The sequence below is a fragment of the Molossus molossus genome, unplaced genomic scaffold (genome assembly GCF_014108415.1).
Source record: "Molossus molossus isolate mMolMol1 unplaced genomic scaffold, mMolMol1.p scaffold_m16_p_14, whole genome shotgun sequence".
NCBI lineage: Eukaryota > Metazoa > Chordata > Mammalia > Chiroptera > Molossidae > Molossus > Molossus molossus.
In genome coordinates, this window is record NW_023425349.1 from 29,356,358 (window position 1) to 29,369,777 (window position 13,420).

The following is a 13,420-nucleotide window of genomic DNA, read 5'->3' on the forward strand; positions in this document are numbered from 1 at the left end:
ACCAAGGGCTTCACTATGCACGCCATGCAGAAGACATCAGAATCAACTGTGACTGCTCTAACGTGTGCCTCTCGGGACGAGTCTCTGGTCCTTGGTGGCCACTCAGGAAGCTGAAGCAGCCTCGACACTGTCATGCCCTGGCTGGACTGAGCTACAGAATGGACGAGAAAGTGCTCTGTAAATTATAACGGGTGGTGAGCGAAGAACTGTTAATATTACTCAATATCTTTGGAAATATCAATAATTCAGGTGATTGCTTTCTCAGATATATAATGTACATAATTACTAGTACTAGTAATAATAAGAATGCATTCTATTTCTTGAGTATGTGCTCAATGCCAAGACTACAGTAGGCACTTGTTATAAATTTTCTCGAATCCTTACAACAATCCTGAAAGAAAAGGTACAATCGTCATCATTTTACATACGAAGAAACGAAAACTCCAAGAGGTTAAGACACTGTGAGAGGTCGCACGGCTAGCGGATAGCATGGTCAGGGATGCAGCCACGGTTCATCTAGTTCCGGAGCTTTGCCACACTGCCTCCAGGACAACGGTAGACTACTGAACACTAAGTTGTCCTTAGAGCGATAAAAATAACAAAAAGCCGAAGGACACTTACAGGACAGCAAACATTACACGGAACACTTAAGAATGGTATATAACTTCACACGTGAGGAACAATTTTATAAAAGCTCAGACTACCACTTGCATTACCGAGGTAACAGTATGAATAACTGTTGAAAGACAACTGCTGTACAAACACCCACAAGTAAGCACATGTAAAAATGGTGAAATTTGAATAAGGCCAGTGGACTGTATCAATGTCAATTTCCTGTTTATGAGATTGTATTATATTTTTGCAAGATGTTACCATAGAGGCAGATGGGGCGAAAGGAACATGGAATCTCACTGTTTCATTTCTCACAACTGCATATGAATTTACAATCATGTCAACATTAAAATTTAATTAAGAAAAAAGACAACTGTCACGTTTTACTTACAGCAAAGTTACTCTGAGCTGCATAGTGCAAGGGGGTGGCTCCTTGGCTGTCGGATGGGATGGTTCCAGACTTATTTCTTTCTAAAAGGAGATGGACAATCTCTGCGTGGCCTGAAAGCAGACACAAGGTAGCTCTCACATACAAAGAACATTAATTAATTTATAATTTATTTAAAGGAAAGGGGTAAGAAAAATCACGAGCACATAATACAACATTGAAAATGGTTTTTGAGTAGCGGCCCTCAGTGCAGCCTCTTCTAACCTCTGATTAAAATACTAGATAATGTAGAACAAAGGCAAAACTACAGCTCTAAAAACTTAAATCTTCAATCAGGAAGGAAATGACATTAATTACTATTGCCAGATTGAGAAGAGAGAGTATTAGGGATCAGATTATTGCATTTTCACCTTATGAAACTGCCCCTAGTAGAGGTGGAAGGTGCCCGAGAAGCCCGCCCCACGCGGCCATCGATGCCCCTAGTCTCCGGGTTCCACTGAGCAACCATCCAAATTGCACGGCTGTTCTCTTCTACTGTTCAGGAGGACAGACTGTAGTACAATCTCCTGTAATCTCTGAGCCCTCCTATCCGTAAGCCTCTAACCTCCCTGCCCCAGTCTTTTAACATGTCAGCAAGGATTTCAAATCCCAGAAAACAAGGGGTGGAAATGATGAGGTGGTGGTGGGGAAAAAAATTCTGCAACGCATTCTGGAGGATATGGTCTCCATGGGTGAAGAACTGTAGAAAGGATCAAAGAATGAACAACCTGGTAGTACTGCACTTAGGAAACCTGAATTTCATAAATTCTCTTGCTTCGGCATACTGAAGAACTAGGCAGCGAAGAATATGCCACGTTAGCGGGGCAAGGATGTGCCGCAGGAATGCCAGGCAGAAAGGACTTGAGCGAGAGTTGTGCCCACCGACCTGCTCTCCAGCTACAGTTTGAGATGGACGTCTCCAGAGCACACACAAAGCAGGATCAAAGGCAATCTATGCGCCATGGTCAGTAGAAACACATCTTATCTTGTTTGAAGGCTAAAACACCATCAAAAAGATGAAGAGCATACCTCGGAAAGGGATCTAGAGAAGGATCCAGAGGAAAATTTCAGGAAACTGGCATCTTCGACTAAGTACAAAGAGCTGGCCTCTAGGAAACGAAACAGAATATCCTAAGAAGAAAACAGACTGAAATAAAAAGGTAATGGAAGGAGGTAAAAACGGAAACAGACAGAGATAAAAGGAAATATGGATGAGAGAAGGAAATCCAAATACAACCTGTAAGAGGCAGAAAAAAGGCAGAACTTACAGAACAAAAGTTAATTTAGTGATCTGGAGACAGATTTGTGAAGTCCTCCCATAACACAGATAAAAAGGATGAAACTGCACATTGAAATAAACTCTAAATAACAATAATACATCTGATTATAAAACTGAATACAAATGTAAAAATTCATTTTAAAAAGAGACAGTACAGCCCTGGCTGGTTTGGCTCAGCGGTTAGAGTGTTGACCTGCGGTCTGGAGAGACCCGGGTTTGGTTCCCACTAAGGGCACGTACCCCGGTTGCAGTTTGTCCCCGGCCCTGGTTGGGTCATGTGGGTGGCAACCATTCAATGTGTCCCTTTCACATCCATGTTTCTCTCTCTGTCTCTTCCTCTCTCTTCCTCCCACTCTATCAGAATAAAAAACAAAAAAATGTCCTTGGGTGAGGATAAAAAAAAAAGAGAGACAGTGTATAATTTAAAAACTAAGACCATTAGCCCGGTTGGTGTGGCTCAGTGGTTAAACATTGACCCCTGCACCAAGAGGTCGCCGGTTCGATTCCAGGTCAGGGCACATGCCCAGGTTGTGGGCCAAATCCCCAGTGGAGGGCATGCAGGAGGTGGCCAATGAATGTTCTCTCTCATCAATGTTTCTATCTCTCTCCCACTCCCCTCCTCTCTCTCTAATATCAATAAAGAAAAAAAATTATTTTAACTAAGAGCATTATAGTATTTGGGAAAAAACCTTGGGTTATATTAACAAATACTAAAAGAGTGATAAATAAAAGTGTGCTAAATTCCTCATTTTAAATAGGTAGTAATCAACAGATGCAGTTTTGCTCTTGAATATGACTGAGGTTTAAAAATTTTTTGATCAACTTAATGGTAATTACTAAATAAAACTTAAATAACCCCCTGAAACAGTAGGCAATTCAAAACCAAATAACAAATCTAACCCGTACACCAAAAGGCAGAAAACAAAGGAAACAAAAAAACAAAAGCAAATTAAAAAACACCACCACCAATAATACTCAAAGAGCAGAACAACAGAAAAAAGAAGAAATTATGAATCTTATGAAAATGACTGTTAACGGGTGCACCTGCTCCGAAAGAGAAAGACAATCAGATGGCCCCTAAGCCGGACACACACATGCACTCTCTCGCTTAAAAAGTGATTCCCAGAAAAGTTAAGTCAGAGGCAAATTCGGAAAATATATTAAAAAAAAAAATCAAATATAACTGTATTAGCACAAACATAAAATTAAAGCCCTTCTCCCCCAAATTAAAGGCACTAACTATGAAAAGAGGATTATTTCACATCTCTATTTGTCAATAAATGTGCATTACTTTTATGATAAAAATCAAAAGACATGATATTAAAATGAAAACTAATATATGACAGAGAACACATTTATATTACTAAAACTGAAGCATAAATAGGGGGATTCAGGTGTAAAATAAGCCACCTAATTAAAAATTAAGGTAATTAAATAAAAGATGGGAGTTAGGGAAAGAGAAGGCATAGAAAGTTTCCTATACTCAACGCAGTTTCTTGTATTGCTGATCTTTTGATTCACATCCAACTTACCCAATAAAGCTGCCCAGTGAAGTGGGGTTCGAAATAAGTTATCATAAGATGTTATATTGCAGCTTTCATATGAGGTCAAGACATCAACCACTGTCACGTTCCCGTCAGCGACCGCAAAGTGAAGAGGCGTTCGGCCCTCATAGTCTTGCCAGTTCAGTAAAGACTCCGTTGGAGCAGCATCCTATTTTTAAGGAACCAGAGACTTCAGACACACATAGAATCCTCAGTAAAACACACCTGACATAAATATTAACTGAGTAGTTTTCAAAACTTCTGTGTTCTCTATCAGCACAGTAAAGTGATAACATTCAGAAAAAATGCTGTCTGTATCTTTGAATTTTATTTAATCATAAAAAGTACAGAAAAGAGCCTGGTTGGTGTGGCTCAGTGGTTGAGTGTCGACCCATGCACCAAGAGGTCGCCAGTTGAATTCCTGGTCAGGGCGCATGCCCAGGTTGTGGGCCTGATCCCCAGTGGGGGGCATATAGGAGGTGGCCAATCGATGTTCTCTCTCATTGATGTTTCTATTTCTCTCTCCTTCTCCCTTCCTCTCTCTAAAATCAATAAAGAAAAAAAACTTTTTTAAGTACAGAAAAGATACAATAAACACCATAGACTGACTATCCGGATTGGATAGGTATCAATATTTTGTGCTTTTTTTCTGTTATGGATTGAGCTAAAGCTGTATGTTCTGTTCTTTTGCTACCTACATATACATCCATAAACAATTCATAAATTGTATGTGTTTTTAATATTTACACTTATGCATTATACTCCATATGTCCTTTGGCAATTGTTTCTTTCAACACTATACTTTGGGCTATCTATGTTGATACTAGTTTATTTGTTAAACCACAATGTAGTTACCCATTTTCCTACTGAGGGATACTTAGGTTATTTATATTTTCCCATTAACAATAATGTGACAATGAACATATTTCCTTTACATGTCCTCTTGCAGCACATATGTGAGCTTTTTCTCTAGACCAGAAACTGAGAAGGGGAATTAGTGGACTGAAGGATATCTGTATCTTCAACTAGTCACTGTTAAGCTGTTCTCCCAATGGTTGTATCAATGAATACATCCATGAGAATGTGTACAAGTTCTTTTCTCCTCAAATGTTAGCACAAATTAACCATCTGGTATTGTCAAGCTTACTACATTCTCCCCCTTATAGGTATAAAAGGCATTTCACTTGTGTTTTAATTTATATTTCTTTTATAAATGAGGTTGAGATTTTCAATCATAGGTTTATTGGCAATTTGGTTTCATTTCTCTGTCAATTGACAGTTCATAACATTTATTCATTTTTCTACTGGATCTTTGTAGCAGATATTACGAGGCATTGCTTAGGTTCCCTTCAAGACTAAAGAACTTATTTCCCCAGCTGCTGGTGCTGCTACCAGCGGCATTAGGAAGGTTGAGAACCACTGGAAGGCAAGAGTAAAGAGAATGAAAAAGAGGCAACATTTAAAGAGATAATGGCTGCATATTTTCCAGAACTGAGATGCCATAATCAGAATGTATACCAACAGGGAGAAAAAAAAAAAAAGTCACACCTAGACACACCGTAGCACAACTGCAGAATGCCATATGGAGAAGAATTTAAAAGCAGCCTGAGAAGAAAGATAATTCCTCTATAAAGGAATGACAATTAGACCAACAACAGACTCTTGAAGAGGAACTACAAAAGACAAAAAGCATCAGAATAATAGACTGAGTAGAGGAAAGTAACTATCTAGACTTGTGTATACAGGAAAACTACATATTCAAGAGCAACATGGAGATGCAGACATTCTTAACAATTATAAATGAAGTTTACCACCAACAGATCTACACTAAAAGAAATATTAAGAATTATATTTCAGTCCCTGGCCAGTTTGGCTCACCGGTTAGAGCGCTGGCCCGTGGACCAAAGAGTCGCAAGTTCGATTCTGGTCAAGGGCATGTACGTCGGTTGAGGTTTGTCCATGTCCCTGGTCGGGGTCGTGCAGGAAGCAACCAGTCGATGTGTCCCTCTCAGATCAATCCCCGCCCCCCCCATTCCCATCTATCAGAAGATAAATGGAAAAATGTCCTTGGGTGAGGATTAAAAATATGTATATATATATATATATTTCAGGAAGATAACTCTAGAAGGAAATATATTCAAGAAGAAAGGCAGAGCAAATAAATTAGTCAACATGCAAATAGAAATAATCATTGCATACACAAAATAATCTTTTCAAGTCTAATTTGTGTGTTGCATGAAAATAGTACGATGTAAATTGAAATTTGGTGAGGAGTGATTAGAAAACCTCAAAAACAGTCTACTGCTAAACACTCAAAATTAATAAGTATAGCAAGTTGGTTAGATATATAATTAATAAACTAAAATATCAATTGCATTTCCATATATGTGCAACAACCAGTTAAATATATACACATAGACATGCTAAAAAAATTTCAAAGCATATATATATATTTCTTAATCCTCACCCAAGGACATTTTTTCATTTTTTGTTCAGACAGAGCGAGAGGGAGAGAGAGGAAGAGAGAGAGAGAGAGAAACATCGTCGTGAAAGGGACACATCAAGTGGCTGCCACCTGCACGACCCAACCAGGGCCAGGGACAAACTGCAACCGAGGTACATGCCCTTAGTGAGAACTAAACCCGGGTCTCTCTGGACCGCAGGCTGACGTTCTAACTGCTGAGCCAAACCGGCCAGGACAAAGCATATATTTTTTTTGTAAATAGCAAAAAACTAGAACTAGTTCTAAATGTCTGTCAATAACAAAATGAATAATGTGTGGTTTATTCATAAAATGGGATACTATGTAGCAGTTAAAATTAATATATTACAGCTACACACAGCAATATAGATAAAATCATCAGCATAATGTTGAGCAAAAAGTCATGTTGCAAAAGAATACATACAATATGATTTCATGTATATAAAATTCAACAACATTACAAATTAACACTGTTCAGGGATACAAACATATGTGGGGAAACTAATGAAAACAGGGGGAATGATAAACCCAAGACTGAAGCTAGTGGCTGCCTCTGGGAAAGGAGAGAAAAGAATGGTACTGGGAGGTAGCCAGGGGACTTGAAAGGTAATGGTAATGTACTTTTTCTTAAACTTAGTGATGAGTACATGAGTATTTGTTGTCTCCTTATTCTTTATATCTTACATCTATTTTACAAATATTCACTTATATCTATTCACTATTTAATAAAAAGAAGTATAAAACGAAGTCAGGGAAGGATCAATATAAATTTTAAAAAGTAGTTGATGGGGGACGGGAATGAGCATGGAATAGGGAGAGAATACATTTGGAAATTGGCACATAGAAAACTTCTATGTGGTCTTAAATAGTGGTATTAAAATGTTCTATTTCTTGGGTGATGTGTTCACGTTTGTCATATTCTTTTGCTTCATAATTTGCTTGTGTGTCATATATTGAATATGCTTTTGTGTATATTTCATAAAAATAAAATTGGCGGGGGGGGGGGGGCACCCAGGTCTAGCAGGAGCACTGTACTCACCAGAAGGCATCGCACTGTCTGAACAGCGCTTGGGTCCTTGTGGTTGGCTGCCCAGTGAAGTGGGATCTTGCCTTCGACATCGGGAATCCCGATGTTGGAATCATGCTTGATAAGCAGCTTCACGTGCTCAGGGTTGTTGTAGTAGGCACTCCAGTGCAGAGCTGTTTGCTGCAAAATTGAGATTCTCAGAATAACAACAGTAACAATAACAGCATGACAAATTTTCCCCAGGCTTTTACTGTGTAGCAGGCACTTTTGTAAGAGTTTCATATATTTTATATCATGTAGTCATCATGACAATTCTGGGAGAAAGTACCCTTGAATTTGCACATGATTGATAAGGAAACTGAGCACAAGAAGGATAAGTAATCTGCTCAAGGACATAAAATAGTAAGTGGCCAAATTGAGATTTTAACCCAGGCATTCTGCCTCCAAATCTGTCTTCTTCATCATGGCAGGCATTTAGGTGATAGGTACTAAGAAATGATACTACTACTGAGCAAGGGAAAGGTAGCTCAATAATTTATGAATAATTATCAATAAATTAAGTGATGATCTTGATACTGCACTAAGCACCTTAAGAATTTGAGCCCTGGCCGGTTTGGCTCAGTGGGTAGAGCGTTGGCCTGCGGTCCGGAGAGACCCGTGTTCGGTTCCTGCTAAGGGCACGTACCTCGGCCCTGGTTGGGTTGTGCGGGTGGCAGCCACTCGATGTGTCCCTTTCATGTCAATGTTTCTCTCTCTCTCCCCCTCTCTTTCCCTCCCACTCTATCTGAACAAAAAATGGAAAAATGTCCTCTGGTGAGGATAAAAAAAAAAAAGAATTTGATACAATGTTTTGAATTTTATTATCTATCAAAAAGAAGATCCATGCATAGGAAATCATAGATCTGGAATGCTTTTCTTATGTCAAATAATTCATTTACCTATAGGATTACATGTTAAATTGTTAGACCTAGTTACTGATGAAAGATACATCTTTAAAATACAGCAAGATTTGCTTTATTTCCGATAAAAGTTAAAATGAAAATCCTGAGTGTGTTGACATTGCTTTAAACTCTTTTTTGCATTCTCATCAACAACATACCATAGTAAGACTACTTTCTCTACCAAGAGATTATTAAGGAGACACATAGAAACTGTTTAGCTATACATTATCACTTTCAAGTAGCATTGTCATCAGCCAGTCTATAATTAGATCGTTTAACAGCAGGAATCAAACTCATTTGTCACAATAAACACTATATAAATATGAGGTATTCATTCAAAGTGTTCCTGTAGGCATTTAATATAGTCACTATTTAACTTACTACCTTTTATTTAGTAATAACTACAGAACAAAAAAATCACAAGTACCATAGTACAGTGATACCTCGGTTCTCGAACATAATTCGTTCCAGGAGGACGGTCGAGAACCAAATTGTTCGAGAACCGAAGCAATGAAACCCAATAGGAAATAATGGAAACTGGATTAATTCGTTCCAAGCCCCAGAAAATGCCTATTTACTGGCCTAATTTGTATATAATATGTAGAAAAACATAAGTCTCAACAAGAAATAAAAGTGTACAGTATGTCTAAGGGTTAAATTCAGTGTAAAGCGTGACTCTCTCCACAAAGCGTGACTCTCTCTCTGCACTCACACTGATGACACAAGCAAGGCGCGCTGGGCCGAATGAACGCCATTCGGCTCAACTCGGCTCATCTCGGAAGTTCGAGTTCCAAATATTTGTTCGGATTCCAAGACAAAAGTTTCTCGAATCTCCTGGTCGAATACCGATTTGGTCGAAATCCGAGGCGTTCGAGAACTGAGGTATCACTGTAATTAATTGCCTATAGCTAAATTTTCAATATACAACATGTAGTTTTTATAATTCTTTTCTTTTCTCATGGTATATTTGTTCTGAATATATTTATTGAGCTGTAATATTATGTCCATTGAATCTAAGAGTAAAAAGTTTGAGGTTGTATTTTTTATATATTTTTTTTAATTTTTCTAGTAATTCTTTTTTTTTTTTTTTTTACAGTGGTAAAGCTATATACATAACAACATTTACGATTATAACAGTTTTTAAGTGTACAATTCATAGGCATTAAGTACATTCAAATTGTTACACAACCATCAGACCACTCATCCACAATATTTTTCAACTTCCCAAACTGAAACTCATACCCATTTAACAGTAATTTCCAGTTCCCATCTCTTCCCAGCCCCTAGCAACCACTGTTCTACTTCCTGTCTCTATGAATTCGACTATTCTGCATACCTCATAAATGGAGTCATACACTATTTGTCCTTTGTGTCTGACATTTCACTTAGCCTAATGTCAAAGTTTTTCAATGTTGTAGCATGTATCAAAACGTAATTCCTTTTTAAGTCTGAACAATATCCCATAGTATGTATACACTACATTTTGTTTATCTAGACATCAGTCATCCATGGACATTTGGGTTGTTTCCATTTTTGGCTACTCTGAATGTGAACGTACAAATATCTGTCCTAATTCCTGATTTCAATTCTTTTGGGTGCATATCCAGAACGAGTATTACTGGGTCATATAGTAATTCTATGTTTAACTTTTTATGAACTGCCATACTGTTTTCCACAGTGGCTGTACCAATTTACATTCCTACCTGCATTGCACAAGGGTTCAAGTTTCTTTATATCCTCACTAACATGTGTTATTTCTATGTGTCTATATATAATAATAGCATCCTAAAGGATGTGAGGTACTATCTCACTGTGGTTTTGATTTGCTTTTCTTTAATGATTAGTAATGTTGAGCATCTATTCATGTGCTTATTGGCCATTTGTATATCTTCTTTGGAGAAATGTCTATTCAAGTTCTTGGCCCCTTTTTAATTGGGTTGTTCTTTTGTTGTTGTTCATTTCTAATGTATGTAATAAAATTACTGGTCTGAGACAGATCGAAATTAAAGAAACAAACTAATCCTTCCCCTCAGATTCTTTGAGAATCACTGCTCTGGGCGTCTGACTTACTCTCTTCTCTGTGCCTGCTTGGACTGGATAACCCTCCATCCCTGTTCAGTACAGAAAAATATACAGATACTGGAAGACAGCAGGAAGTTTCCAGAACGTTTGGGGAAGACATTATAAACCCAAAGGCATTCGTAGCTTCTTAAGTGATTAATGGTCTTTGTGGATTTACCGAAGTGCTTTTTTCAGTCAGGGCGCTTTTTTCAGTAAAATATGAGCACTGTGGAAATGCTATGGTTTATAGTATGCTGTAAAACAAAGTTGATTATAGAACTCTGGGTTATGTGAGTGACTACTAAACAAAATCCGAAAACTACATAAAGAACACTAGGAGAGCGAAAGGATTATTGAATATAAACATTGTGGACTTAATCATAAGTTTTAATTACTTGGGAGTGTAGAGTTAGCAAGACTCTATAATTAAGTGCCTGGTGAAAATGAAGAGCATTATTGCACTTGTCTAAATAAAGACCACATTTTTCCCTGAAAAAAATGATCAGAGCGCCCTGGCCAGTTTGGCTCAGCGGTTAGAGTGTCAGCCCAGAGAGACCCGGGTTTGGTTCCCGCTAAGGGCATGTACCTTGGTTGTAGTTTGTCCCCGGCCCTGGTTGGGGTTGTGCGGGAGGCAGCCACTCGATGTGTCCCTTTCACGTTGATGTTTCTCTCTCTCTCTCCCCCACCCCCCACTTTATCTGAACAAAAATGGAAAAATGTCCTCGAGTGAGGATAAAAAAAAAAATGATCAGAGCAATAACTAGTCAATCAAAACAATGACCAATGTGTACAATATGTTAAAATTCAAGAGCAGGGAAGACAGTGGATCCCAGCAACGAAGGACAGAGTGGGTATTAGAACCTAAATGAAATGAATACTATTTCAAAGTTAATATCTATTGAGTGTATACTCTGCACTGGGCATTGTGCTAAACACTATATATATATATATATACATATGATCTTACTTTCTCTTCAACACCCTCTTCTCCCTTTCTACATGTGAAAAAATTGAGGCAGAGAAGTAATTTGCTCAAGGACACAGAACAAATAAGTGGCAACTTCTAGACTGAAATCCAAGAAGTTTGATGTCAAGGCCCAGGCCATTCAACAACTATGCACTTAGAACACTGCCCTGGGCATCGGCCATCACAAATCTAACCACCACGGTCACTGTCACAACCACCTGTTAAATAACGAGTTTCCTTCTGAATTCTAGTCCTGCCACTTGGATCTTGGACAGAATTTTAATCTTCTCGAGTTTCTATTTCCCCATCCATGAAAAGGAGGTAATACCACCCACCACACATGGTTGCTAGGAGGATAAAATGACAGACTGCAGGTGAAATTCTTTACTAGGGCATATGGAGACTTGGAACTGCTCTACCAGGCGTCTTAGTGGTCATTTAGCCTTGAGGTTGCAAATGATAAAAGGAAGCATCTGCTTTCTGCTCTAACGTGTCTTTGATTTTGGTGGTCCGTTACCTTGTTTTTATCCTGTGTATCCACTTCTCCTGGTGCCATAAACTTCAGCAGAAGTGCTAAACACTTGGGGCTCTTGTGCCGGGTGGTCAAGTGCAAAGGAGTCATCTCTTCCAGATCCTTCTGCATCCAATTTGCTCTACGTGTGAGTAAGAGTTTCATGAAACGGTAATTTCCCTAAATAAAAAGCAAGAGATGGTAACAAGGAATGTAGTTGGGGGCCAAACATATTTTTTAAATTTTAATGTGTTTCAAGTATTTTAATTATTCTGCTATAGTAATAACATTCAGAATAATTAATAAAAGGACAAATACTTATAGTTCTACTACTCAATCAATTATTTAACTTTCTCATGTTTCCTTCCAACCCCTTTCTACAAGCATGTAGTTTACATAGTTCCTGTTCAATATCTCATTGTGTAAAAGCAACATACTTTATTTAACCATTTTAATATTACTTCCAGTATTTTCTTTATAGAAACTGCTATAATGTATACCTTTTTTCACAGTTTTTTCTTAAACTTTTTTCATAAGAATAAATTATCAGGAACCAAAGGAGTTTGTACATTTTATGTGTACCTGTGTGTTCTCCAAATTGCTATCTAGTCGCAACAACAAGTATATTAGTTTTAGCATATTCTGACCAATAGAGCACATATTATTTATATGAAAGTATAACAACTTGTGAAATAAGCAGAGATTTTAAACCCCAATTTACAGGTGAGGAAAGTGAGATTCAAAGGTGTTCAATGTTTTGTTCACAATCATCTGGCTAATAAGGAGGAGTTGGTTAGTTTTTTTGAAGACAGCTATTTACAGGTACAACTAAAATAGAAGCACCTTGTTCAAACTTTGGGTCCCTGAGACATATGTCACCTAATCACCAACCCAGAAGTCACTATAGGCCATCCAATTGCAGGCAATGCCCTCCAAATCCTCCGATCTGGTAGAAGCAACTCCTCTGGAAAAAGAAACATCTGCAAGGGCGAGAGCAATGCACCACGGGGGTCCTGGTCAACCACAGAGCAGTCTCCCCTTATCTGAGGCTTCACTTACTGCGGTTTTCATGACCAGTGGTAAACTGTAGTCTGAAAATCTTAAATGGAAAACTATAGAATAATTCTTTTTTTCTTTATTGATATTAGAGAGAGAGAGGAAGAAGGAGAAACATCGATGAGAGAACATCGATTGGCTGCCTCCTGCATGTCCTCCACTGGGGATCAGGCCCACAACCTGAGCATATGTCCTGACTGGGAATTGAACTAGTGACCTCTCGGTGCATGGGTCTACGCTCAACCACTGAGCCACACCAGCCGGGCAGAGATAAACTATTCTTAAGTTTTAAATTAAGTGTAGTTTTGAGTAGTGTGATGAAATATTGTGCCATCCAACTCTGTCCTGCCTTGGATGAGAATCATCCCTTTGTCTGGTGTGTCAAGAATTATCCCTTTGAAAAAAGAAGGGTACTGGCACAAGAACAGGCATATAGATCAATGGAATAAAACAGAGAACCCAGAAATTGACCCAAAACACTATGCTTAATTAATATTTGACAAAGGTGGCAAG

At 38.3% G+C, this 13,420-nt stretch overlaps 1 protein-coding gene across 1 annotated transcript in view; it reads right to left on the reverse strand.

The window, feature by feature from the left end:
• INVS (inversin) overlaps positions 1 to 13,420 on the reverse strand; it is a 147,141-nt gene that overhangs the window by 60,203 nt on the left and 73,518 nt on the right. The window contains exons 4-7 of the mRNA XM_036260536.1: positions 11,858 to 12,031; positions 7,384 to 7,551; positions 3,851 to 4,031; positions 1,004 to 1,113 (exon numbers count right to left, since the gene is read on the reverse strand). Coding sequence (XP_036116429.1) covers positions 1,004 to 1,113; positions 3,851 to 4,031; positions 7,384 to 7,551; positions 11,858 to 12,031 — 633 coding nt within the window. The remainder of the gene's footprint in view (positions 1 to 1,003; positions 1,114 to 3,850; positions 4,032 to 7,383; positions 7,552 to 11,857; positions 12,032 to 13,420) is intronic.